Here is a 27528-nt window from a genome sequence, read left to right on the forward strand (position 1 = left end):
AGCCTCCTGGAATAGCTCCGGCATCGTAGGGCCCTCCACAGGGTCACTGGCTGTGTCGTGGCGGGGGGGCCCTCCCTGGGGAGCCGGGTGGGAGCGGACACCAGCTGTGGGCAGTCGGCGTTCCCAGCCGGGGGAGGTGGGGGGACAGTGACGCCGCTGATCCCCACCGCCATGCCCAGGTCTGCTGTGCCACCTGAACGACGCCTGCATCAGCAACCCCTGCAACGAGGGCTCCAACTGCGACACCAACCCCGTCAATGGCAAGGCCATCTGCACCTGCCCCTCGGGGTACACGGGGCCGGCCTGCAGCCAGGATGTGGACGAGTGCTCGCTGGGTACGGGCAGCCGGGGTGCTGGGGAACCTGTTGGACGTAGTCCGATGGGGGTAGGCGGGTCTGATGGGGAGGCGGGCACACCCCCAACTGTTCCAGAGGCCAGGGTTCCCAGAGCAGCCCCTTACCCGTGCTGCATCCACCGCCCCCCCCCACCCCCACCAGGCGCCAACCCCTGTGAGCACGCGGGCAAGTGCATCAACACGCTGGGCTCGTTCGAGTGCCAGTGTCTGCAGGGCTACACCGGCCCGCGCTGTGAGATCGACGTCAACGAGTGTGTATCGAACCCGTGTCAGAACGACGCCACTTGTCTGGATCAGATCGGGGAGTTCCAGTGTATCTGCATGCCCGGTACGCGGCCGGCTGCCCGCCTGACCCTGGGGGTGGGGAAGTCGCATCGCCTCTGCCCCCGGCCTCCGTGCCCACCCAGGCCACAGACCCCCCACGGTTATCTGGGGAGACTTGAGCTAGGTCTCTGGGGCGCAGCGGAGAGCAGGCCAGCGCTGGGCAGATGGGTCAGCCCTGGGGAGCAGGTGTGGAGGGAACGGGGCATTGCTGACCAGCCCGCTCCTGCCAGGCTACGAGGGCTTGCACTGCGAGGTGAACACGGACGAGTGTGCCAGCAGCCCCTGCCTGCAGAACGGCCGCTGCCTGGACAAGATCAATGAGTTCGTGTGCGAGTGCCCCACTGGTGAGACTGGGCCCCGCTGCCCGCCCTGCCCCTGCGTCAAGGCCGGGTCAGGTCCCCGTGGTGGGAAGGGGGCGTGAGAGCCTCACCTCCGGAGTGTGGGCGGGGGGGTGGGTTGGTTTTCAGCCCCCAGCAGACAAAGCTGGGCCGGGCAGCGTTCCTGGCCCCCACCTCGCTGAGAAGCCCGGGGCCCAGAGACCGTCCTTCCTGCTGTCGTGCCCTGGTGGGAGGAGGGCCGGCCAGCCACGCCCACCTGCGTCTGCCGGCAGCAGTGGATGTGATGGCCAGGAGGGCCTATAGAGCCTGTGGGGGCCCTGAGCCTGTCGCAGGGAAGGGCTGGGGGACGCCAGGCCCGGGGAGGTGTTGGGGGTCAGAGCCCTGGACCTCCTGCGATGCCAATCAACTGTCCCAGACACCGAGCTGGGAACCGAATTCTCAGCCCAGCCCGGCTGTAGCCATGGCAACCGTCTTGGGCTGAGCCTCCTCTGAGGGGGCAGGGCAGGAGGGCTAGGACCCCAGGGGTGGGCTCTGAAAGAGGGCGAGGCAAGGATACGGGCGTTTGCCGTTTGCCCAGCCCTGGCCAAAGCACTCTCGGGGGGCCCTCCCGGGCGCCCCCTGCCCCCCGACCTTGGCCAGCCAGGGCTTGGCTGTGGTGCCGTTGTGCCCCTGGCGTCTGATTGCCGTCCCCTCCCCGGCCACAGGCTTCACCGGGCACTTGTGCCAGTATGACGTGGACGAGTGTGCAAGCACACCCTGCAAGAACGGCGCTAAGTGCCTGGACGGGCCCAACACCTACACCTGCGTGTGCACAGAAGGTGCGGGGCCGTGGCCCCGGGCAGAGCGGAGGGGCAGAAGCAGGCGGTGGGGTCCAGGGGAGGGGGCTGCTCGGAGGCTGAGGCTGGAAAGGTGACCCCTCAGCATGGAGGCGGCCAAGAGCAGGGCGCGTCTCTGACCCCAGGCAGTTGCGGGGGGCGCCCCAGACATCCCCAGGCTTCCCTGGCGGGAACAAGAGGACCCCGGGTCTGCTCGATGGTGTCCTGGACAGCCTGGTAACCCAGGGAGCGGCCCCCCGCCCCTGCAGGCTACACGGGGCCCCACTGCGAGGTGGACATCGACGAGTGTGACCCCGACCCCTGCCACTACGGGTCCTGCAAGGACGGCGTGGCCACCTTCACCTGCCTGTGCCAGCCGGGCTACACGGGCCACCACTGTGAGAGCAACATTAACGAGTGCCACAGCCAGCCCTGCCGCCACGGGGGCACCTGCCAGGACCGCGACAACGCCTATCTCTGCTTCTGCCTCAAGGGGACCACAGGTGCCTGGCCCTGGGCAGCTGTGGGGCTGGCGGGGGGCAGCTGCGGATGAGCGAGCAGGAGCGCGTGACCACCTCCGGTCTCCCACCCCCAGGACCCAACTGCGAGATCAACCTGGATGACTGCGCAAGCAACCCTTGCGACTCTGGCACGTGTCTGGACAAGATTGACGGCTACGAGTGTGCCTGTGAGCCAGGCTACACAGGTGAGCCGCCCAGGATTCGGGGGCCTGCAGGGCTCTGCTCTCCCGCCTGCGTCGGGGCCTTGACTTGCAGATCAGGGTCTCAGGACTATGGGGGCCCAGCTCTCGGGCCAGCAGCCTTGGTGGCTGTCGGCAGAGGCTCTGGAAGGGCCGGGGGCGGGGGGTGGGTCTGGCTGACGCTGGGATCGACATCCTTGAGCCTGGCATGCTGGGTGAGAAGCAGCCCGGCAGGCTCACAGTGGAGCCAGGCTCCCGGTGCACATGCTGCCCTCTGCCCCGAGCGTGTCCAGCGTGGGTCCTGGGTCCCGGGAGCAGAGCTTGTATCGGTGAGAGTCTGAACCTCGGGAGGGCCTGGGATGGAGCGGGGGGAGGGGGGTGCTCACGGAGAGGGAGACTGAGGCTCCGAGGGCGGGGAGCCCGACCCCTCTCCTGCTCCTGGTGTCTGAGCTGCTGGGACGCCTGCAGGGAGTATGTGTAACATCAACATTGACGAGTGTGCGGACAGCCCTTGCCACAACGGGGGCACCTGCGAGGATGGCATCAACGGCTTCACCTGTCGCTGTCCCGAGGGCTACCATGACCCCACCTGCCTGTCTGAGGTCAACGAGTGCAGCAGCAACCCCTGCATCCATGGGGCCTGCCGCGACAGCCTCAACGGGTGCGTCCTTGGAGCCCCGCCCTGGGGGGGGTGTGGGGGGAGCTGGCGGGTCTTGGGCGGAGCAGACAGGTGCTCCCCAAGGATGGGTCTGCCGTGGGAGCCCTGAAGGGTGCCATGCACGGGCGCTCGCTCGGCTCCTGGTCTGAGCCCAGCACTGCCCTCAGCTCCGAGTATGACCAGGGAACGCATCTATGCCAAGGCAGCAGACCAGAGGTGAAATCTCTGAGATCTCTGAGAGTGGAAGGGGTGTCTTGGGTCGTGTCTGAGCCCCTTTGGGCCACAGCTCAGTCGGTAAAGAATCAGCCTGTGATGCAGGAGACCCAGGTTCGATTCCTGGGTCGGGAAGATCCCCTGGAGAAGGAAATGGCAATCCACTCCAGGATTCTTGCCTGGGAAATGCCATGGACAGAGGAGCCTGGCGGGCTACAGTCCATGGGGTTGCGAGAGCCGGACACGACTCAGTGACCAAACCGCCACTGAGCTTCCGTAAGGAGGCTGCGAAGGTCATCCGAGGCTGAGGCTGGAGGCCGGGGCCTTCTGTCCCACCCTGCCCGCCAAGGACGGGAGAGGGGCTGCAGGGCAAGTTAATCACCAACTGCCAGTGATGTATTCAGTCACGCCTGTGTGAGGAAGCCTCCATAAAAAGGCCAAGTGCGGGAGTTCAGAGAGCTTCCGGGTTGGCGAACAGGTGCTGGGATGGGGTGGGGACCAGCTCTGAGCCCTTCCCCATCCCTGGCCCCGTACGTCTCTTCCGTCGGGCTGTTCCAGGTTTCCCTGCTTATAGTAAACCATTAATCTAGTAAGTCAAACAGTTTTTCTGAGTTTTGTGAGCCGTTTCTGCAAATTTCAAAGGAAGAGGTCTGGTTCCTGGCTGTTTGGTCAGAAGTAGAGGTGGCAACTTGGGGTTTGGGGTTAGTGTCTGACCTGGGGCCAGTCTAGTGGGTCCCATTCCTCGCTGGGGGGTAGAGGGCAGTCTGCGCTGACTCCAGGCACTTAGGGCCAGGACTGGGTTGCGGGACACCCAGCTGGTGTGGGAACCCCGCCCATACATGTGGTGCCAGAACATTAGAGTGTAGAGAAGCTGACTTTTAGTTTCCGACACCCACTACGTGCCTGGCATTGGCTCTATCTAAATGGGGTGATGGACATGGCAGGGACCACACGCCCTCGTTTTGCACAGAGAGCGTAAGCAGCCTGTTCAGGGTCAAGCAGCAGGTGAACAGTGGATGGTCTCCTGACCACTGCTCTGAACTGGGCACTGTCCCAAACCCTGACCACCGTCTTAGTCGAGGTGGGCTATTTAAAGTCGTTTAAAGGACTCCAAGGGTCAGAGCGGGCCAGTGTCTCCATCTAATCAGGTCGTAGGACGGTGGCAGAGTCTGGGTTGCTCCCAGCCTAGGCCCCGCCCTCTCTGGCTACACCTGAGCCGCCGTGTGGTTGCCTCTGCAGGTACAAGTGTGACTGTGATCCCGGGTGGAGTGGGGCCAACTGTGACGTCAACAACAACGAGTGTGAGTCGAACCCCTGCGTCAACGGGGGCACCTGCAAGGACATGACCAGCGGCTACGTGTGCGCCTGCCGGGAGGGCTTCAGTGGTGAGTGGGACGGTGCAGGCCCTGGGGGCCACGTGGAGCCCGGACACAGGCCAGCTGTCGAGAACCCTGGTGGCTCCTGGACCCGCTGGTGTGGGTTCCCAGGTCCCAGGCTCAGGGCAGGGCTTTTCCTCCACGCCAGGCAGAACTTGGCCATAGCACCGGGGTGACGGCCACACCGACCGCGTTTCCTCTCTCTCCAGGGCCCAACTGCCAGACCAACATCAACGAGTGCGCATCCAACCCGTGTCTGAACCAGGGCACGTGTATCGATGACGTGGCGGGGTACAAATGCAACTGCCTCTTGCCCTACACAGGTATGGGCGGGGCCTGGAGGGCAGGGGCGGGGCCTGTGGTGTGGGCGGCTCTGGAGGGCAGGGGCGGGGCCTGTGGTGTGGGCGGCTCTGGAGGGCAGGGGCGGGGCCTGGAGGGCAGGGGCGGGGCCTCGGCAGGTGGCGCAGGTGGCTGAGGTGCAGGGCGGCCTTCCTGGGCTGGCCTTGTCTGCATGCCTCTGCAGGCACCCCAAAGGCCCTGCTCTGTGCTCCGAGCCTCAGGCCTGGCTGCTTTAGGGCCTTGCCCTGCAGGTGTCTTTGCTCATAAAATAACCAGGTGCCTGGGAGAAAATTTGAGCACAAGCAAGTCCTTACTTGGGGGACCTGCCTGGGAGGTGGCCCCCTTGGCGGGGGAGCTGGGCCTGGTCTGTCAGCCTCCCCGCCTGCCGTTCAGGCTGCCCTGGAGGTAGGGGGGCCAGGCTGCCCTCCCCATTGCTGGCCAGGCCTGAGGGAGTCCTTTGATGGCGGGCCTTCTTTGTGTGGGGAAACAAGGAGCCCTGTGTTCCTGCTGAGAGTGGCGGGAGATGGGTCCCTGGCATCTCAGCTGCTGCCATTGGCCCGGCCGGGGGAGGCGGGATGTGGGTCCCCTCCTGAGGAGAGATTTGGCAAGTACTAAAAAATGGAAGTCACACGCGCTCAGGCCACCAGGCCCCCTGGGGATGGGGCAGGGGGTGCTGCCGTCGGGGATGGCCCTGAGAGGCCCCCATAGGCAGGGGTAGGGCCCGTGACTGCGGTTCTCACGACACCAGCGGCCTGTGGTCCGAGCAGTGTTTTCTTTGACCGAAGCTGGGGACCTGGACTTTCTCTCCTCGGCCGGTGAGGAAACGCCCCCCTCCCGGTGGCCGCCCAGGGCACACCCGAGTCCCTTTCGGACACGCTGCCATCGGGGCTGGCGGCCGGCGGGGAGGAGCCGGCCTGTGCTGACCCGCTTCCCGTCCGCCCGCTTCCTGCTTCCCTCTGCACAATTGTCGGAAACCCTGGCGAATTTCCTGCCGGCTGGGGTCACTGTGGAAACCGATAGAATGAAAGGCCCGGGCCGGTCACCCCCGCGGGCCAGGGAGATAATGGGCGGCCGGGAAGATAACGCTTCCTCGCGGGCTCGGGACACAGCCCCGTGGGCCGTAAACAGGAAACCCCGCATTGGGCTCTCAGGGAGGAAAGGTCACCCAGAGTGCCGGGGTCCAGGCAGACTCCCGCTCCCACCCGGGGTCCTGACGCCGTGTCCGGTGCTCCCCTGATAAGCAGCCATGCTGAGGGCTGAGGCTGGCACGTTCCCTGTAGTCACAGCCTTTGCTCAGGAGCCTCCCAAGATGGGCACTAGCCGCCCAAGGCACCGAACCCCTGGAATCAGCTCCCAGGCCACTGGCTCAGCGCAGGGCCCTTTGCCACCAGCAGGGCATGAGGCTGGGAGCCAGTCCAGGGCCCCTGTGACGTGTGTGGGGGGTTGTCAGGCCCGGCCCAGCCCTTGCTCCTGGCACTATCGGGGGCTGGGGCCCAGGCCGTTCCCCCAGCCTGTGGGGGCCCAAGTGTTCCCCTGGTTCACATTCAGGCACTCACACAGCCAGGGGCCCGGTGCCCCGCTGTGTGTACCCCCCGCCCCCCACGCAGGGCAACCAGACGTGCTTGGACGGTAGAACCCCCTGTTGATGGTGGCTGCTGTGGCCTCTGTCAGGATGTGCCCAGGGCGTTGACTTCTGGCTGGGGCTCCTGGGGGGCTCACCACCCTGCCTGTCCCTCCCAGGGGCCACGTGTGAGGTGGTGCTGGCCCCATGTGCCCCCGGGCCCTGCAGAAACGGCGGTGAGTGTCGGGAGTCAGAGGACTACGAGAGCTTCTCCTGTGCCTGCCCCGCGGGCTGGCAGGGTGAGTCCGGGGGTGGTGGGACAAAGGGAGGCTTGGAGAGGCTCAGGGGCCACGGGCTGGCAGGGGGAGTCCAGGGGACGCTGGTACTGGGTTGGGGGAGGCTCGGAGAGGCTCGGGGGCCATGGGCTGGCAGGGTGAGCCCAGGAGGATAGGGTGGGGAGCCTCGGAGAGGCTCGGGGGCCACGGGCTGGCAGGATCAGCCTAGGGGGTGGGGGGACGGGGGTGGGGAGGCTCGGGGGCTTCAGGCGACTCTTGCTAGTGAGCCCCCGTCCTTGGGGGATGAGCCAGTGGGCTGCAGGACCCTCCTAGGCTCGAAGGTCTGTCTCCTGCTTGGCCCAAAGTCAGGGGGCAGCCCTTTGGAGAGCCCCCCCTTCCCCGGACGCCCCCAGAGGGTTGTCCTGTGGCACTGGAGGCCTGCTCCGGGGGGGGCAGGCAGTGCCCCGTGGGTACTGGCCAAGCCAGTGACTCTCGTCCCCTTCCCCAGGGCAGACCTGCGAGATCGACATCAACGAGTGCGTGAAGAGCCCGTGCCGCGCGGGCGCCTCCTGCCAGAACACCAACGGCAGCTACCGCTGCCACTGCCAGGCGGGCTACACGGGGCGCAACTGCGAGACGGACATCGACGACTGCCGGCCCAGTGAGTGGCCAGCCGGCCCCGCCTCTGAGACGCCCAGACCCGTGTCCCCAGGCGGGCGCGGGGCAGGGAGCGTGCGAGGGTCACGTGGGAGGGTGGGCAGGGCAGTACCGGGTGCACGCTTGGCGCTGGCAGCCCTCTCGATCCAGCTGGACCTTTCGGAAGGGGCTGGAGGAAGGGCTGGGGCAGGGCTGGGTGGCTGCTGTCGACCAGCGAGGTGGTCGTGGGCAGTTCCAGGGGCTGTGGTGCCAGGCTGATGGGCCCCCTACTCGTCCATCCTAGCATCTCCCAGCCGGACTCCTGGGCTCCTCTCCCCGGGGCCGCAGCTGCCCCGTCCAGTGTGGCTCTTAACCTAGTTGTCCTGACCCCTGAGGAATGGGGCTCACACGACCTGCAGTCCAAGAGAGGCCGAGTGCCTCATCTGGCATTACCAGCAGGCAGGGAAGCCTGTGGCCACGGCCTGTGTGGGTCTCACTGTTAAGCCTGCCCACCCTTATGGCCTGGGGACTGGGAGCTTGTGGGGCAGCATAGACCCCAAGCTCATGATTCGGCCTGCTGGACTGGGCTCCCTGCGGAACACTCCAGGGGCAGTGCCAGGAGCTTGCAGCTTTGGTCGCCCTGGCAGAGGGGTGGTGCCCAGCTCTCAGGCCTGCTCTCCGGTCCCCTCGCAGACCCGTGCCACAACGGGGGCTCCTGCACAGACGGCATCAACACGGCCTTCTGCGACTGCCTGCCCGGCTTCCAGGGCGCCTTCTGCGAGGAGGACATCAACGAGTGCGCCAGCAGCCCCTGCCGCAACGGCGCCAACTGCACCGACTGCGTGGACAGCTACACCTGCACCTGCCCCACGGGCTTCAGCGGCATCCACTGCGAGAACAACACGCCCGACTGCACGGAGAGGTGCGAGGGCCGTGGGCGCGGGTGGCGGGTCGGCCACGGGGCCACGCGCGGCACCGGCAGACCTGTGTACCCAGCAGATGTCCGCCTGGGGGCGGGCACTTGGTGCCAGTGTGAGACACCGTTCCTCCTGAAAGGGCCGTTGTCCATTCTCCCTTGGGGATTAGAAGCAGGAGCCCTGTGGTTTATCCTCAGGAACTGCTGTTCCTCCTTCCATTAGCCGGGGACCTCGTAACTGGCGTGTGTCCTTATTTGCCTTGGCTGCCAGGAAGCTCGGCGTGGAACGTCACACTTGTCCCCGGTTTCTAGCATTTATCTCCCATGCGGTCTGGTTTCTGCTCATCTTTGTCTTGATCGCGACACACCTGTGTGCGATATGAAGCTCCTCTCAGCACAAGTTCTAAAGAAGGCAGAGAAAGGAGTGTGGTGTGGTGTGAAAGCCTGGGGTTCCCTGGGACTCCTTCTGGCCTCCCCGAGCTCAGCCAGGCTGTTGCCGGCCTGTCCTGGTGCCCAGACCCCTGTGGCCACCCTGATCGGCGGTGAGGGTGCCGGCATGGATGTACCTGCTTGGGCAGGGTCCTGCCCCCAACTCACCACCCCCTTGCTGCCTGCCCACCTCCAGCTCCTGCTTCAACGGCGGTACCTGCGTGGATGGCATCAACTCCTTCACCTGCCTGTGTCCACCTGGCTTCACGGGCAGCTACTGCCAACATGACGTCAACGAGTGTGACTCTCGGCCCTGCCTGCATGGCGGCACCTGCCACGACAGCTACGGCACCTACACGTGCACCTGCCCGCAGGGCTACACGGGCCTCAACTGCCAGGTGAGGGGCCCGGGCACACTGAGCACCCCAGCCGGGTGAGGGGGGGCCCGGGCACACGCCGAGCGCCCCGGCCGGGTGAGGGGGGCCCGGGCACACGCCGAGCGCCCTGGCCGGGTGAGGGGGCCCGCGCACACGCCGAGCACCTCGGCCGCATGCCTGGGCCCCTCGCCTGGATTCCAGCTGGCTCTCCCACCCCTGGGAGCCGAGGAGGGGCCAGATAAGGAGGCAGAGGTGGTGAGCAGGGCGGTTTCCAGCTCAGGCAGCAGAGGCCACAGAGCAAGAACAAGGACCAGCTGTTGGGGGGGAAGGCGGCTGAACGCCAGTGTTTGCATGAAGACTGTGTAAAAGTATCAGAGGTTTATCTTCTTTAAAGATGTTCACACACAAAACACCAATTAGAAGAGAGCTGTTTCCTTCTTAAGAAAAATCTTCCTCCAAGGAAAGGCAGCCTGTTGTCTGGATTCACCACCAAGGGCCCAGAGCAAGAGAGGGGCCCCCATGGCCCCAGTTGCTCCCGAGCAGGGGGGCCCCGTGGGCCTCGGTGTCCGTTTCTGTGGACTGGGGGGAGGTCACGGGCCACCTTGGGCGCGAGGGTTTCTGGCGCCCATGTGTGTCCCCCGCCGGGTGGGCTGGGCCCGTGGGGGCGGCGGGTGGGGTGTGAGCAAGGCTGCCCCCTCGTCCCCAGACCCTCGTGCGCTGGTGCGACTCGTCCCCCTGCAAGAATGACGGCCGGTGCTGGCAGACCAACGCGCTCTACCGCTGTGAGTGCCACAGCGGCTGGACCGGCCTCTACTGTGACGTGCCCAGCGTCTCCTGCGAGGTGGCCGCGCGGCAGCAAGGTAAGCAGCCCAGGCTTCTCCGTGCCCACTGGGCATCCGACCTCTGAGGTCAGGAGGCGTGCTGCCCAAGGCACGAGGTGGCCCCTGGGGAGAGGAGCTGGGGCCTCACACTCCGCCCGCTGCGTCCCCCGCAGGCATCAACGTGACCCACTTGTGCCGGAACGGGGGCCTCTGCATGAATGCGGGCAACACACACCGCTGCCACTGCCAGGCCGGCTACACGGGCAGCTACTGCGAGGAGCAGGTGGACGAGTGCTCGCCCAGCCCCTGCCAGAACGGGGCCACCTGCACCGACTACCCCGGCGGCTACTCCTGTGAGGTGGGCACACGGCCCTGGGGCGGGGGTGTGTGTGTCTGGCCTGAGTGCTGCCGAGGGCCAGGCCCTGGGCTGGGAGCCAGTGCGGCAGGGAAGACTAGACTCATCGGGAGGGCTGGGTGATCAGGAAAGACTGCTTGGAGGAGCTGTCCTCTGGGGGCACCTGCAAGAGGGAGACCCTGAGAAGCAGGCCAGGGTTTCCCCTCCCCCAGGTTCACCCACCTCTATACTAACTCCCACCTCGGGCAGTGAACCGCAGCTTACCAGGGCCCTTACCAGGGTCTCCACTTGGGTCCTTCTGGTAGGAGGGCTTTGCGAGGCAAGAGGGTAGCTCGTGGGGCCCCGTCAGCCCGCACAGGGGTAGGGGACACCCCGGCTGCCCACTGAGCCTCAGGCCCACGCCTCGCCGTCCCCTGCAGTGTGTGGCCGGCTACCACGGGGTGAACTGCTCCGAGGAGGTGAACGAGTGCCTGTCCCAGCCCTGCCGGAACGGAGGCACCTGCATCGACCTCACCAACACCTACAAGTGTTCCTGCCCCCGCGGCACACAGGGTAGGCTTGGCCACACCTAGGGAGGGCGTCGGGGGCTGGTCGCCAGCGTCCACCTCCTGGACGTCTGACCCCCGGCCGGGGCACACCTGTGGGAGGCGTGGGGCTCGAGAGAGGCCACGTGGGGTCTGATGGTGCCCGGCTTGCAGGCGTACACTGTGAGATCAACGTGGACGACTGCAACCCCCCCATCGACCCCGTGTCCCGGGGCCCCAAGTGCTTCAACAACGGCACCTGCGTGGACCAGGTGGGCGGCTACAGCTGCAGCTGCCCGCCCGGCTTCGTGGGTGAGCGCTGCGAGGGGGATGTCAACGAGTGCCTGTCCAACCCCTGCGACGCCCGTGGCACCCAGAACTGCGTGCAGCGCGTCAACGCCTTCCACTGCGAGTGCCGCGCCGGCCACACCGGTGCGTGCCGCCCTGGTCGGGGGTGGCGGGTGGCGCTGGGGGCGGGGGGTCGGCGCCTCACGCCACTCTTGTCCCCAGGACGCCGCTGCGAGTCAGTCATCAACGGCTGCAAAGACAGGCCCTGTAAGAATGGGGGTAGCTGTGCAGTGGCCTCCAACACGGCCCGCGGGTTCATCTGCAAGTGCCCAGCGGTAGGTGCCATGGGCAGCAGATGGTGGGGAGGGCTTCTGGTCTGAAGGGGGCAGGAGGACACCCCCGCTTAGCACGCCTAGTGCCCTGGGGTGGCCAGAACTGCCCCGCCGCCCCCCGCCACCCAGCCTGCGGGTGAGCTGGAAGGCAAAAGGTGGCTCGTGTGTCTGGACTCCACTCTCCGCGTTCCCCTCAAGACAGTTTTTCTTGTGTCTTTATGTTTAGAGCGGTTTAGTAGAAAATTGGTGCAGGAGGGTTCCTGTGCACCTTCGCCCCCTGCACACCCAGCTTTCCCATTATTAACATCTTGCTCGCCTGTGGGCTTCCCCGGTGGCTCAGACAGTAGAGTTTGCCTGCGGTGCGGGAGGCCAGGCTTCCATCCCTGGGTCAGGAAGATCCCCTGGAGAAGGAAATGGCAGCCCACTCCAGTATTCTTGCCTGGAAAATCCCTCATGGACAGAGGAGCCTGGCGGGCTACAGTCCCTGGGGCCACAGAGAGTCGGACATGACTGAGCGGCTTCACTTTCGCTTTCTTTTGCATTTGGGGAACACTGTTACCGTCAACGACCAACATTAACATGTTGCTAAATGACCTGTACACTGACACGTTAAGTTCAGTCCACTCCACGTCGTGTGTTCCTGGGCTCTGACACACCTGGTGCTACGAGACCCCTGTTGCAGGATCCCAGGAGGTCGTCAGTTTGCCCAGAAGTGCCCCAGGCTCCTACTGTGCCCACCCCTCCCTCCTTCCCTCCCAATTCCTGGGAACCCCCCCACCCCCGAGTGTTTCATGTTGACTTTCTTTAAAAGGAAAGCCCGCCAGCCCTTGTGGGTGGGTGGGGGACGCAATGGAGCAGCCAGGCGGGTCCCCAGCACTTGGGGGTGCCGGCTCACCCCTAACACCCACGTGGCCCCTCCTGCAGGGCTTCGAGGGCGCCACATGCGAGAACGACGCCCGCAGCTGCGGGAGCCTGCGGTGCCTGAACGGCGGCACGTGCATCGCGGGCCCGCGCAGCCCCACCTGCCTGTGCCTGGGCCCCTTCACCGGCCCCGAGTGCCAGTTCCCGGCCAGCAGCCCCTGCGTGGGCGGCAACCCCTGCTACAACCAGGGTGTCTGTGAGCCCACCACCGAGAGCCCCTTCTACCGCTGCCGCTGCCCCGCCAAGTTCAACGGGCTCCTGTGCCACATCCTGGACTACAGCTTCGGGGGCGGCGTGGGCCTCGACATCCCCCCGCCACAGATCGAGGAGACCTGCGAGCTCCCTGGCTGCCGCGAGGAGGCTGGCAACAAGGTCTGCAGCCTGCAGTGCAACAGCCACGCGTGCGGCTGGGACGGCGGCGACTGCTCCCTCGACTTCGACGACCCTTGGCAGAACTGCACGCAGTCCCTGCAGTGCTGGAAGTACTTCAGCAACGGCCGCTGCGACAGCCAGTGCAACTCGGCCGGCTGCCTCTTCGACGGCTTCGACTGTCAGCGCGCAGAAGGCCAGTGCAAGTAAGGCGTGCGGGGACGCCACTCCACGTCCGTGATGTCCCGCGGGGCTGGTGGGGGACAGGCAAGGGGGCCGTCCGCTCACCAGCAGGTGCGGAGCAGGCGGGAGGACACTGGACTTCACGGGCAGGGCAGCGCACAGCCGGGTGCTGGCCGAGGGTCTCCGGGTGGACAGGAGCAGGTGTGGCCCCAGGGGACCCAGGCGTGGAGGGGGCCCTGAGCTGTTGCCGTGTGCCCCCAGCCCCCTGTACGACCAGTACTGCAAGGACCACTTCAGGGACGGGCACTGCGACCAGGGCTGCAACAGTGCGGAGTGCGAGTGGGACGGGCTGGACTGTGCGGAGCATGTGCCCGAGCGGCTGGCGGCCGGCACACTGGTGCTGGTGGTGCTCATGCCGCCCGAGCAGCTGCGCAACCGCTCCTTGCACTTCCTGCGCGAGCTCAGCCGCCTGCTGCACACCAATGTGGTCTTCAAGCGTGATGCCAGTGGCCAGCAGATGATCTTCCCCTACTACGGCCGCGAGGAGGAGCTGCACAAGCACCCCGTCAGGCGCTCCGTGGACGGTGGGGCCCCACTGCTCCCAGGCGGCTCGGGCAGACGCCAGCGCAGGGAGCTGGACCCCATGGACATCCGCGGGTGAGCGAGCCCCTCCTAGTGGCCTCCACGCCCTGACCCTCAGGGCTACCCCCCTCCCAGAGAGGGCAGCACTGTCCTCCCGAGATGGGGAAAGAGACCTGGGATTTCAGCTCCCGTGACGGGCGAGCGGCAGAGACGGCATTCCCGCCCGGGCTCAGCTCTCAGGGAGGCGAGGGACTGGGCTCTGGACACCTCCATCCTTCCGAGTTGGGGACCAAGGCCGCCCGTGGCTCTGTAGGAGCCCCACTGCCGGCAGGGGAGCACTCCGAGGAGCGTCCGTGTGAGCACCACGCGTGCCCTGCTGGTGCTGGACAAGGCGAGCCCTCAGGGCCACTGTGCACCTCCAGGCTTGTTCCTGTCCAGACCCAGCTCTCCGCCTCCCCAGGCTGCCCCCCTGGGGTTCTGGGAGCACCCTCTCTCCCCGCCCATCCATCAGGGTGACTCCACAGGAGCCAGAGCCTGTCCCTGGGGGCAGGCTGGCCGGGTGGGTGCCAGGAGGGGGCTGGCGCCCAAGCCCCCTGACCTGGGCTCTCCCCCTACCTCAGGTCCATCGTCTACCTGGAGATCGACAACCGGCAGTGCGTCCAGTCGTCCTCCCAGTGCTTCCAGAGCGCCACCGACGTGGCCGCCTTCTTGGGCGCGCTGGCCTCGCTGGGCAGCCTTAACATCCCCTACAAGATCGAGGCTGTGCAGAGTGAGTGGCCAGCCCTGCTCCCCCAGCTGCACTCCCACGGGAGCTCTGGACTGTCCTGGGAGGGGTTGTGCATGGGAGACGGCCTCCCAGCTGCACCCCCACCCCGGGATGTTCTTGTTCTTTGCGCCAGTTGCCACCCACGGGGGCGTGTGTCACGCCATCCAGAGTTCGGGGAGCGCTTTTCTGGGGTTTCCCACCGGGCACGCTCTCTCTCCCTTAGCAACAGCTGTCAGCGAGGCTGGCCCAAGGGAGTCCACACATCCACCAGCAAATGTTGGAGGGGAGACTTTTCTCGCCCCACCCCTTCCTCCCGATTTTTCTTTGTTGGGTATTATTTCAAAATCATTACGGTTTTTTTTTTTTTTTTTAAAGAGAGAGAAAGCAAAGAATTGATCGATGTCATGTGAAGTGTTGAAGTTTGTATCTGGAAAATCCCCCTAAATCCTTTGTCTTAACAGCTCGATGCGAGTGCAGCGATTTGAAGTTGCCTAATCCTTCTCCCTTAAAGGAGAAAAAAGTAAAAGCTGTCTCCAGATAGCCGGCTGGTGCAGGAGAGAATTTAGCGATAGTTTGCAATTCTGATTAATCGCGTAGAAAATGACCTTATTTTGGGGGGCGGGATGGAGGCGAGCGGGCGAGGACGCGCCGGGCCGCGGAGCCAGTGCGCTGCCCCCGGCCGACGGCCTGCCTGGCTGCGCGGCCTGATGTCCGGGCGCCCGCCCGCGGCCGCTGTGCCCGCAGGTGAGACGGTGGAGCCGCCCCCGCCGCCGCCGCTGCACTTCATGTATGTGGCTGTGGTGGCCTTCGTGTTGCTGTTCTTCGTGGGCTGCGGGGTGCTGCTGTCGCGGAAGCGCCGGCGGCAGCATGGCCAGCTCTGGTTCCCCGAGGGCTTCAAGGTGTCGGAGGCCAGCAAGAAGAAGCGGCGCGAGCCCCTCGGCGAGGACTCCGTGGGCCTCAAGTCAGTGGGCGCGGCGGGGCGTCTGGGTGGGGCCGGGCTTGCGGGAGGCGGGGTTGCCCCTCCCCTCCTCCGCGGCGCCCCCCTTGGGCCCCGGGCATGGGCGGGGCCTGGAAGGGGAGGGAATCTCCCTGGACCCCCGCTCCCCGCTTAGTCCCACCTCCCCCCGGCCCCGTCACCCCCAGGCCCCTGAAGAACTCCTCGGACGGCGCCCTCATGGACGACAACCAGAACGAGTGGGGCGACGAGGGCCTGGAGGCCAAGAAGTTCCGGGTGAGTCGGGGCTCCAGGGGCCCCGCCCCGCCCCGCCCCTCCCCGCGCCACAGCGTGACCCTCTGCTCCACGCCCTTCCTTAGTTCGAGGAGCCCGTGGTCCTCCCTGACCTGGACGACCAGACGGACCACCGGCAGTGGACCCAGCAGCACCTGGACGCCGCCGACCTGCGTGTGTCTGCCATGGCCCCCACGCCTCCCCAGGGCGAGGCGGATGCTGACTGCATGGACGTGAACGTCCGCGGGCCGGGTAGGTGGCTGGCCAGACACGCTGCCCTCCACCCGGGGCTCCACCCCCAGGCACCTGGTGGCACTGGGCAGCCCGCGCTTCCCTGACCTGGTGACCCGCCCACCCCCTGTCCCAAGCCTCAGCGTTGGTACCTGAAAACTCCCCAGGCCTTGGAGGGGGTGAGGACCCCCAGGAGTTGGTCAGCCTCCTCGCTGCCTCCCCTCTAGGAGTACAGGTCTCAAAGTGTGCTCTGCCCTCAGAGTTGATTTCTTCTTTCAAAATGCATCTTTTGAGACACCCAGAGTGCCTGTTAGCTTGCCTCCTCTGTCTCCTGGACGGGGCTGTGGGTGAAGGTCTCGGGCAGGTCAGGACGCGGAGCCCACCAGCTACCTGGCAGCTGGACTTGGTTCTGCCCTCGGGGAGCTTAGACGGATTGCACTGGCGCTGGGCAGTGTGGCCGTGTGCACTGGGCCTCCGTGGGCTGCGCCCCCGCTGAGGTCTGTTACCCCTGGGAGCAGCTACCAGGGGCCAGCCTTCCTGACCTGGCCCCGTCCCTGTCCTGCCCCGCTGCAGACGGCTTCACGCCCCTCATGATCGCCTCCTGCAGCGGAGGGGGCCTAGAGACTGGCAACAGCGAGGAGGAGGAGGACGCGCCCGCGGTCATCTCGGACTTCATCTACCAGGGCGCCAGCCTGCACAACCAGACAGACCGCACCGGCGAGACCGCCCTGCACCTGGCCGCCCGCTACTCGCGCTCCGACGCGGCCAAGCGCCTGCTGGAGGCCAGTGCGGACGCCAACATACAGGACAACATGGGGCGCACCCCGCTGCACGCAGCCGTGTCTGCCGACGCACAGGGTGTCTTCCAGGTGGGCAGCCGTCACGCGCCCTTCTGCGTGCCCTCGCCTGCCTTCCCTCCTTCCTGGTCTGGGCCCAGAGCCCTGATTCCAAGCCTGGGCAGAGCAGGGACAGCTGGGGTTCCCCCCGCACCCCAAACCTTTGTACCCTGGAGGGGGCGTGAGGCCAGGGAGGGTGTCAAATCCTCTGTGGCATGCCCTCGGGGCAGCCAGGCTGGTGGTGCTAAAGCAGGAGAGGCCACAGGGACCTACAGGGGCAGGACCTCCTCACTCTCACCCAAGACAGGCCCATCCCCTGCACCTGCCCCTCCCGGCCCCCAAGCCCTCCCCGCTTTGGCTGCAGGCATCGATCGCTTCTGGCGATGGGGAGAAGGGCTAGAGGCTGCTGATTGCTGCCTGCAAGCAGCAGTGGGGGGGCGGCTCTGGCCTTGCTGGGCTTCCAGGATGAGGATGGATTAGGGACGTGGGTGCCTGGGTCTCTGGGGAGCATCCCTGGCAGAAGCAGCTTTTGAAAGCTGCCAGCTGGTCCCCTGGCCACAAACCCCCAGGCCCCGGGCCATGCTGCTTTGCACAGACGGGCAGGTAAATGGGGCACAAATGGGGGGTGTCACAAAAGTCTAATGATTTCCGACATGTTGTCTTTTTATGGAAATGAGAGATTGGGGACAATTAAACGAGCCCCTGGAGGCAGGCCCTGGCCGAGTTTGCCCAGGCGGTCTCTGTGGCACGTAGAAACATTCCCTTGGGCGCTTCTTGGGGTGATGCCGGTCCGCACACAGCTCCTCCCCAGCTCCTTTCGTCCCCCCCTCCCGCCTGCGAACAGTGACCATCCTTCTCTCTCATGCTCCAGCCCCACCCCTCCGGCAGAGCCTGGTGGAGTTCTGCCCACTCCCCGGGCTCCCATGCCACGTGTGTCCGGGCTCCCTGGGGCCACCCGACCCCAGGAGGGCTGCATTCGAATCGGGTTGAGTCCCAAGCACGTGTCCCGGAGCGGGCGGGGGCCTCGCGCTCACACTTGCTGAGCCCGAGACTTTCCCTGTGGTCCAGATCCTGATCCGGAACCGAGCCACCGACCTGGATGCCCGCATGCACGATGGCACGACCCCGCTGATCCTTGCTGCCCGCCTGGCCGTGGAGGGCATGCTGGAGGACCTCATCAACTCTCACGCCGACGTCAACGCTGTGGATGACCTGGGTGAGTCCGGCTGGGCCAGCCCGAGGGACAGGGCACGCCACGGCCGCCTGCCCACCCCTACCCGCCTGCCGACCTCGGACCTGCTTGCCGACTCCTGACCCGCCCTGTGCTCCCCTCGCAGGCAAGTCCGCCCTGCACTGGGCAGCCGCGGTGAACAACGTGGAGGCTGCTGTCGTGCTGCTGAAGAACGGGGCCAACAAGGACATGCAGAACAACAAGGTGGGCTGGCTGGCGCGACACTTCCCCTCTGCCACTCCTTCCCGACCGGGGGACCCCGAGCCACGACTTCAGCTTCTGGGCCTCGGCTCCCTAACCCGTAAAGTCCCAGGAGAAGCCCCGGGGAAACAGAGACGTGGACCCTGTAGTGGGTGCCCGTGTGGTTGGCGCTCCCTGCCTCCCTCTGGCCACATTATCAGTCCCCTCCCGGGCCCAGGGCATGGGCAGCTGCAGCTGTCCCCCCGCCCCCATGTCACTGTGACCTGCGACCTCACCTCTGTCCTTGGCTGTCACCGGCCAGGGCGGGTTGACCCAGATGGTGCATGCTGAGCCAAGAGGCTGGTGGGCTAGGTGGGGGGCTCTGCATTGCCAGGCCCCCAGATGGAACGGTGGGTGTCCACCTTCTACACGTGGACCGCCTCCGGCCTCCCTCAGCCTCGCCGCGGTCTGTCCCTGCAGTCAAAGTGTGCTCTTTCCCTCCTGCCCAACCCCAGCCTGGCCCTGCGTCTCCTGCACTTGTCTTTGGGCTCCTGTGTCCCCGAACCCGCCCCTTCCTTCACTGACCCCTGAAGGGATCTCCTGTCCTGGGGGAGGGACACAGGGGATGCTGTTGGGCCCGGTCACTTCTGAGTCTGCCATGGGGCAGAGGCATCATCCCGCCTCCTTCTGGGGAGACAGGGTGACTGGCATGACTGGGGTGACAGGACTGCCGTGGCGGGGCAGCAGCTGCGGCCAAGGCCACGTGTGTGCCAGGCAGACACCATCCGGCCTCACCCCACACAGCAGCTTCAGGGGGCATACGTGGCATGTCCACTGTACAGATGAGAAAACCACGCCCTGGGGACAGAGCTAAGATGTCAGGGTTCCTCGGGGACCAACTGGTGCCCACAGACACACTTTAGTGACCCTGAAGCCCCTGAAATCGTGGCAGGGTCTCCATCTATGTGGTTTTGGAGGAGGGGAAGGGGGGGCACAGTCTGTTAGATTTCCTGTGGGGTCTCTGATCCCATGAAGGTGGATCCCCACTGGTTTAGAATATAGGATCCCACAGGTCCTCTGGGTCTTAGAAGATGCGTTTAAGGTGTTTTTGTTTGTAAGACGTAATAGTGATGGTAGGACTCTGGGGGGAGGGTTGAGATGAGGTGCCTCCCCTCCGCAGCAGGGCAGAGGCGGGGCTGACTGCTGGTCCATCTGGTGACTGGTGACCCCTGCACCTGCCCCCGTCTGCTCCCCCAGGAGGAGACGCCCTTGTTCCTGGCCGCCCGGGAGGGCAGCTACGAGACCGCCAAGGTGCTGCTGGACCATTTCGCCAACCGGGACATCACAGACCACATGGACCGCCTGCCTCGCGACATCGCGCAGGAGCGTATGCACCACGACATCGTGCGGCTGCTGGACGAGTACAGCCTGGTGCGCAGCCCCCCGCTGCATGGCGCCACCCTGGGCGGCGCGCCCACCCTGTCACCCCCGCTCTGCTCGCCCAACGGCTACCTGGGCAACCTCAAGCCCCCCATGCAGGGCAAGAAGGCCCGCAAGCCCAGCACCAAGGGCCTGGCCTGCGGCGGCAAGGAGCCCAAGGACCTCAAGGCTCGGAGGAAGAAGTCCCAAGATGGCAAGGGCTGTCTGCTGGACAGCGGGAGCGTGATGTCGCCCGTGGACTCCCTCGAGTCCCCCCACGGCTACCTGTCAGACGTGGCCTCCCCACCCCTCCTGCCCTCCCCTTTCCAGCCGTCTCCCTCCGTGCCCCTCAACCACCTGCCCGGGATGCCCGAGACCCACCTGGGCGTCAGCCACCTGAGCGTGGCGGCCAAGCCCGAGATGGCGGTGCTGAGCGGGGGCAGCCGGCTGGCCTTCGAGGCAGGGCCACCACGCCTCTCCCACCTGCCCGTGGCCTCCAGCACCAGCACGATCCTGGGTTCGGGCGGCAGTGGGGGCAGTGGGGCTGTGAATTTCACCGTGGGTGGAGCTGCGGGCTTGAATGGCCAGTGTGAGTGGCTGTCCCGGCTGCAGAACGGCCTGGTGCCCAACCAGTACAACCCACTGCGAGGGGGCGTGACGCCGGGCACCCTGAGCACGCAGGCTGCCGGCCTCCAGCATGGCACGGTGGGCCCGCTGCACGCCCCCGCCCTGTCCCAGGTGATGACCTACCAGGCCCTGCCCAGCACGCGGCTGGCCTCCCAGCCTCACCTGGTGCAGCCGCAGCAGAACTTACAGATGCAGCCGCCGAGCATGCCGCCGCAGCCAAACCTGCAGCCGCACCTCGGCGTGAGCTCGGCCGCCAGCGGCCACCTGGGCCGGAGCTTCCTGGGAGGGGAGCTGAGCCAGGCGGACATGCAGCCGCTGGGGCCCGGCAACCTGGCGGCGCACACCGTCCTGCCGCAGGACGGCCAGGTCCTGCCCACATCGCTGCCGTCCACGCTGGCCCCGCCCACGCTGGCCCCGCCCATGACCACCGCCCAGTTCCTGACGCCCCCCTCCCAGCACAGCTACTCGTCCTCCCCCGTGGACAACACCCCCAGCCACCAGCTACAGGTGCCCGAGCACCCCTTCCTCACCCCGTCCCCGGAGTCCCCCGACCAGTGGTCCAGCTCCTCGCCACATTCCAACATCTCCGATTGGTCCGAGGGCATCTCCAGCCCGCCCACCAGCGTGCCGTCCCAGATCGCCCACGTCCCGGAGGCATTCAAGTAAACAGCCGGCTGCCCCCAGGACCCTGCGCTTCCTTTCCCAAGCCCTGCTGGGGCGTGTGCGTGCGCTCCATGGATGCCGGGGCCGACCAAAGGAGCTTTTTTTCAACAAATGTGTTTTTATACAAAATAAGAGGACAAGGGTTTTTAAATTTTTTTTTTTAGTATTTATTTATGTACTTTTATTTTACATGGAAACACTGCCTTTTTATTTATATGTACTGTTTTGTATGGCATCAGGTAGAAACTTTTATCTGCTCAAAGAAAATAAACTAGTTCTCAGTCATGATTTTCCTACTTAGGATAAAGACTCCTAGGTATTTGTAAAATATAAACAAAGATTCATGATGTGCAAATGCCATTTATTTATTGATTTCCTCTTTTTTGAATCCCAAAAGAAATGATGTCAGACAAGGGTGGTCTGAGCCAGCATTGTTTAGAAAGCTCCAGGGGTGCCCGGGGCCTGCTTTGATTTCCCCAGACATCCCCTCACCCCCACCTCCAAACCCGGACCGCCCTCCTCCCAGGACTGCCTGCATCTTATGAAAAGATGCATCTAGAGAAAGAAAAGCAAGCCCTTTCCTCCTTTGGCACGTGGGTTACTTTGTACCTGAAGTAGGAAAGTAAAGTGTAAAATGATGTGGTTCATGCATTTCGGTGTACTTTTAAACTTTTTAAAGCTATGTCTCTCAGAACGTGTTCTTGGGGTATGCCCAGGGTACATCTCATGGTACCAATCATGAATCTTTGTTTCAGGTGCAGTATTACGTAGCTGTTCTTTGGCATTGTGAGTTCTTGTTCTTTCTGGAGTCTCCCCTGCCCCTCGCCCCTGCTGATGTTTAAGCATCATGTGAGAAGTCGGAGGTGTGGCCATGTGGTGCCCACCTTGGACCCCACGCTGGGGAGCCTCCCCCTTCCTGGGGAAAGACACTGCCGGGCCGCCCTGTTGGAGGCATCTCAACTTGAACTGCATCTCCCAGGTTCAGCGGAAGATGAACTGGCGCCCCTGGGGCCCAGTGCCGACGCGCCCGGTTTTTATAGGAGACTTGGAAAAATGTGAGTGTGTCCAGCCTCAGTGCTCAGAGACCCTGGTGCCAGGGCCTGGTGCGCCCTGGGGTGCTTGGGTCACCAGGAGCCTGCTCGCGGGCCACCCCTCCCAGTTCAGGGGGTGGGTGTGTGCCCAGGGTAGAGCAGATTTTTACATGATCAAGTATAAGCCTGTGGCAGATACATATCTGTAAATACATTTTTAAAGGGTGATTTTGTTTAAGAAATCTGATTGGACAAATCTGTCAGGGTCGTGCTGATAAGGGATGTCAGAACCCAGGCCCCACGACCTGCAGCTGCCGAACCGTAGCTCCTGAGAGCAAAGCCGGGGGGTCCCGCGGCCCACCGCACTGAGTCTGCTGCCCCAGCCTCGCCGGGCGTGCTGTGGGGCCACCCTTAGTGGGCACGATCAGACTCTTCCTAAGATGTGGTTTCTTTTTGTGTTTTATAAGATAGAGTATAGTTTACATAAAAAGAAAACTTTTTAAAAAAGTTATCTACCTACAAAACTGTAGGTGATTAAAATGATGTATTTTTTTTCATCTTTTTTGTTAACAGATTGCAATAAAAATGATTCCGATGGTCGTCCAGATTTTGCTAAACTCGACTGTGGTCTTGGCTTGCTTTCTGAGAGGGAGGGAGAGCGATAGAGAGGGAATGCCAGCCCAGGCTCCTGGGTGCCAGGGTCACTTTGTCGGGTCAGATATCCAGTGTCCATCTACCCTGCCAGGCCCTGTGCAGCGGGGCAGAGACCCCACAGGGAGCAGGGCACACAGAACCCGAAAACCAGGCTCTCAGCTGTCTCTCAACTGTCTGGGTCACGGAGGGTGAGGCACCACTTACTAGCCTGGGGCCCACCACTGCAGACAGGAGGGGCACAGGGAAGAGTCCAGGCCCTGGCGTGGGGCAGAGAGAGCCACAGGAACATCTGAGCAGGGGAACTTTGCAGGGCGGGGCTGGTGACATAGTGAGTGGGGTAAGTTCTGTGACCCCCAAGGGGTGCAGGCTGGGCAGAACCACTGTCTCAGGAATCCCAAACTGGGCCGTCAAGCACAGGGCTCCGATCTTCCTTCCTCCTCCCTATGCCTTCCTCCCTACCTGCCCCCGCCCCTTCTCTGCCTGTCCCACCCCTTATGACTCCGCCCCTTCTCCACCTGGCCCCGCCCCTTCTCTGCCTGCCCCACCCCTTCTCATGACTCCACCCCTTCTCCACCTGGCCCCGCCTCTTCTCTGCCTGGCCCCGCCTCTTCTCTGCCTGGCCCGCTCCTGCCCCTTCTCTATCTGACTCCGCCCCTTCTCCACTGGACCTTACCCCTTCTCTACTTGGCTCCTCTTCTCTCTACCTGGCTCCTCCCTTTCTCTACCTGGTCCCGCCCCCACGCCAGTGGCTTCAAAACAGATTAACAGTCCACTGACCTTTTGCGCTGTGGTGTTGGAGACGACTCTCGAGAGTCCCTTGGACTGCAAGGAGATCCAACCAGTCCATCCTAAAGGAAATCAGTCCTGGGTGTTCACTGGAAGGACTGATGCTGAAGCTGAAACTCCAATACTTTTGCCACCTCATGCGAAGAGCTGACTCACTGGAAAAAGACCCTGATGCTGGAAAAGATTGAAGGCAGGAGGAGAAGGGAATGACAGAGGATGAGATGGTTGGATGGCATCACCAATTCAATGGACATGAGTTTGAGTAAACTCCAGGAGTTGGTGATGGACAGGGAGGCCTGGTGTGCATGGGGTTGCAAAGAGTCAGACACAACTGAGTGACTGAACTGAACTGAACTGACCACCTTCCGCTGCAAAGTGCCACCTGTCCCTGGCGTGGCCCATCTGGGCACAAGGGTGAACCCAAGATTTCCTCACTGAGTGCAGATGCTTCGTTTCTGGGACAAGAGGTACTGGGAAATGGAATACGGCAAATGGCTGAACTTTCATCTTGGAGGAGGCTCTCGGCCTGAATTCTGCCCCAAAAACTCCCAGCACCCCTAAATTACACTCCTAGGTGTACACCAAGAGAAGTGAAAACGGGCTCTATAACCGGTCCATATACACATGTGCTCACAGCAGCCAAGAGGTGGGGACAACCCGAATGCCCATCAGCTGCCGACTGGTGAACCAGGTGGGGTAGGTCCACACTGTGATGGCTAATTTTATGTGTCACCGTGGCTGGCGGTGCGGGGCAGGGGTGGGGGCGGTGCTCAGATTTGGCCACACGTGAGGGATGAGATTAGCATTGCAATCTGGGCTGAGTAAAGCAGATGCCCCCTCCCCTGCCCCCATGCAGGTGGGTCTCACCCAATCAGGTGAAGAAGATATGAATAGAACAGAAAGGCTGAGGAAGAGGGACGTCCTGGGGCCCGACTACTGGAGCTGGGGTATCTGTCTCTTCCTGCCTTCAGAGTCTCCATAATAATATGAGTCAGTTCCTTGTAATAAATTTCTTTATGTATTGATACACCCTGTTGAGAGTTGGACCATAAACAAGGTTGAGCACTGAAGAACTGATGCTTTCAAATTGTGGTGCTGGAGAAGACTCTCCAGAGTCCCTTGGACAGTAAGGAGACCAAACCAGTCCATCCTAAAGGAAATCAACCCTGAATACTGATTGGAAGGACTGATGCTGAAGATGAAGCTCCAATATTTTGGCCACCTGATGAGAACAGTTGATTCACTGGGAAAAGACACCAATGCTGGGAAAGATTGAAGACAGAAGGAGAAGGGGATGACAGAGGATGAGACGGTTGGATAGTCTCACGGACTCAATGGACACAAACTTGTGCAAACTCCAGGAGATAGTGAGGGACAGGGAAGCCTGGCGTGCTGCAGTCCATGGGGTTGCAAAGGGTTGGACATGACTGAGCGATTGAACAACAACAACAGCACCCTGTTGGCTCTGTTTCTCTGGAGAACCCAGACTAAACACACACGTGATGGACTATTGTGTGTGTGCTAGTCACTCAGTCGTGTTTGACTCTTTGCGATCCCACGGACTGTAGCCCACAAGGCTCCTCTGCCCATAGAATTCTCCAGGCAAGGATACTGGAGTGGTTTGCCATTTGCTCCTCCAGGACGGACTCTTTTCAGCCATAAAAAGGAATGAAGTCACCGACACAAGTTACAGCTCAGTCAAAATGCAGAAAGATCGCGCTGAGTGAAAGAAGCCGGACAGCAAAGGCTGCGCCCTTCCACTTGTATGAGACATTCGGAGTAAATAAACCCAGAGAGGCGGGAAGCAGGCGAGTGGCTCCCAGGGCTGGGAGCCCGAGAGGCGGGAAGCGGGCGAGTGGCTCCCAGGGCTGGGAGCCCGAGAGGCGGGAAGCGGGCGAGTGGCTCCCAGGGCTGGGAGCCCGAGAGGCGGGAAGCGGGCGAGTGGCTCCCAGGGCTGGGAGCCCGAGAGGCGGGAAGCGGGCGAGTGGCTCCCAGGGCTGGGAGCCCGAGAGGCGGGAAGCGGGCGAGTGGCTCCCAGGGCTGGGAGCTGTGCGCAATGGGCAGTGAATGCCCAGTGGGTCTGCGGCATTACCTCCAGAGATGAAATGTCTTGGAAGCTGACAGAGGCGGTGGTTGCACATTTTTAACATGGTAAATGCCATTGAATTCGCTGTAAAATGGTTAATTGCATGCTCTATGAATTTTACCTGAATTATTTTTTTTAAAGAAAGAACTCCTAGCAGTGTTTGTCCTCCCAAGAAGTTCCTGGTGGTTGTGGGATTCCCACAGAGGCAGCAGGACGGGCCTCAGGGGACCTCACTGCTCCCCCAAACCCTCGGGCCCCCAGCAACAAGGAGAGCGATGCCATGTCAGGTTTAAACTGGGCATGCCCAGAACCTGGCCCTGCCCGTCGCCTTGCGGGCGAGTTCCTGGGGGCAGACCAATCACAGCCACAGGCTGAGGGCTCTGCCCTCCCCTGCCTGAACCTCCCCTGATGCCCAGGGGACGCAACCCCCAGCTGTGCTCGGGCTCAGAAGCATCGGCATGGATTCCCCCGGCCCCAGGGTGCCCACCGCAGGCTGAAAGACCGCCCGAGACCTGCCCACTGGGGCCTGAACCTGCTCCCACGGCCTCAGCTCCACTGCCCACCAGCATTTCTGCTGTTCACCGTTCTCATCCTGGACACACAGTCTGAGCTGGCCTGCTCCACCAGCCGTGCATTGAAAGGACACCTCCCAGGCCACGGTGCACCTCCCACAAGGAAAAGGACACAGCCTCTCCCTCGGGGCTGTACTCAGCCAAGACAGCCCTGGCTTGGGGGTCTGGCTTGTTCTGGCTTGGGGCTCTGGTCCTCCCAAATTCGTATGTGGAAGCCCCAGCTCCCAGGACCTCAGAATAGCTATCTCTGGAGACTGGGCTTTAAAGGGGTAATTTAGGGAAAGTGAGGTCAGTGCGGGGGGCCCCAAGCCAATGTGACTGGGGTCCTCAAAAAAGAAGCAATCGGGACACAGACTCGCACAGAGGGAAACGTGAGACCCGGGAGAAGGCGGTCACCTCCCAGCCCAGGACAGAGGCCTCAGGAAATCCGCCTCACCAACAGCTTGGTCTCGGTCTTCTGGCACCCAGAACTGTGAGAAGTGAAATTTCTGTGAAGCCACTGGCCTGTGGCACTTATGTTTTTTAGCCATGGAATCTTAGTTTCCTGACCAGGGATCGAACCCGGGCCCTGGAAGTGAAAGCTCTGGGTCCTGACCACTGGAGCACCAGGGAATGCCGTGTGGCACTTGTTCTGGAAGCCCTAGCAGATATATATCCCAGGCATTCCAGTGCCACGTGCATGCCCACAGCTGCCACGGCCACGGCCAGCTGGCCCAGCTGTCAGCCCTGGTCCCCTCCCCTCCTCGGGGTGTCCTACCCCAGGGGTCTGGAGACTTGTGCTTTTCAACACGCAAAACTCGTGAGGTCAACACGGAGTGGCCAGTCCACCCTCCTGCCGTGCCCTCCTCTCCCGGCTGCTCACCGTCAGGGGTGGGGTTGGGGGGGCACCTTCCCTGAGGCCTCCAGGCTGATTTAGAGCAGCGCTGTCTGCCGGAAAGGCAATGCAAGCCATGTGTGCAATTTCAAATATTTTAGCAGCCACGTTAAATGCAAAAAGAAATGGGTGAAGTTTATTTAGTAATATATCTTAGTTAATCCAACAGACCCAAAATACTGTCACCTCAGCATGTAACTGACACAAAGTTAATGGGATCTTTTAGCTTCTTTTGGGGTAGGAGGGGGACTGTCTTTAAAAGCTCATGGGTGTTCCAGGCTTACGGCGCACCTCAGTTTGGACCGGCCACAGCCCAGGTACTTGACCGCCACACGTGTGCACGGCCACCACGTTGGGCGGTGTGGATTAGGCGGTCAGGATGGCTGTCGGCCCCTCAGCCCTGCAGGAAAACCCAAGGTTCTGCTCCACCTTGTCCCAGAGCGAGCCCCAGAGGTGGCTCTGCGCCCCTCTGGCCAGAGCGGAGACGGGATCTGGGAGCCAGGAAGGACAACCTCAGGGCCCACCAATAAACAGACCCGCGGGGCTACACACGCCAAGAAGTGAGCAGAGCGTCTCAGGCCTTGGTGCTACTCGGGGGGCTGCCCGCAGCTGCCATTCTCTTCACTGAGAAAGGCTCGCTTCCAGAGGCTGTGCTTA

General features: G+C 63.3%; 1 protein-coding gene across 1 annotated transcript in view; it reads left to right on the top strand.

Annotated features, from left to right (window-relative positions):
• NOTCH1 (notch receptor 1) overlaps positions 1–22516 on the top strand; it is a 45653-nt gene extending 23137 nt beyond the window's left edge. Inside the window, exons 7-34 of the mRNA XM_086323402.1 lie at positions 180–335; positions 498–683; positions 910–1023; positions 1722–1835; positions 2102–2335; positions 2428–2538; positions 3001–3193; positions 4643–4788; positions 4989–5102; positions 6859–6978; positions 7463–7615; positions 8284–8512; positions 9132–9333; positions 10019–10172; positions 10307–10491; positions 10908–11040; positions 11187–11444; positions 11523–11635; positions 12557–13128; positions 13367–13762; positions 14308–14456; positions 15198–15414; positions 15597–15684; positions 15768–15933; positions 16486–16781; positions 17817–17964; positions 18086–18183; positions 19417–22516. Coding sequence (XP_086179528.1) covers positions 180–335; positions 498–683; positions 910–1023; positions 1722–1835; positions 2102–2335; positions 2428–2538; positions 3001–3193; positions 4643–4788; positions 4989–5102; positions 6859–6978; positions 7463–7615; positions 8284–8512; positions 9132–9333; positions 10019–10172; positions 10307–10491; positions 10908–11040; positions 11187–11444; positions 11523–11635; positions 12557–13128; positions 13367–13762; positions 14308–14456; positions 15198–15414; positions 15597–15684; positions 15768–15933; positions 16486–16781; positions 17817–17964; positions 18086–18183; positions 19417–20871 — 6500 coding nt within the window. The 3' untranslated portion in view covers positions 20872–22516. The remainder of the gene's footprint in view (positions 1–179; positions 336–497; positions 684–909; positions 1024–1721; positions 1836–2101; positions 2336–2427; positions 2539–3000; positions 3194–4642; positions 4789–4988; positions 5103–6858; positions 6979–7462; positions 7616–8283; positions 8513–9131; positions 9334–10018; positions 10173–10306; positions 10492–10907; positions 11041–11186; positions 11445–11522; positions 11636–12556; positions 13129–13366; positions 13763–14307; positions 14457–15197; positions 15415–15596; positions 15685–15767; positions 15934–16485; positions 16782–17816; positions 17965–18085; positions 18184–19416) is intronic.
• Positions 22517–27528: the final 5012 nt, after the last annotated feature.

The sequence above is a fragment of the Bos grunniens genome, chromosome 11 (assembly GCF_055505025.1).
Source record: "Bos grunniens cultivar Pamir isolate PY7600 chromosome 11, Bosgru_T2T1.0, whole genome shotgun sequence".
Lineage (NCBI taxonomy): Eukaryota > Metazoa > Chordata > Mammalia > Artiodactyla > Bovidae > Bos > Bos grunniens.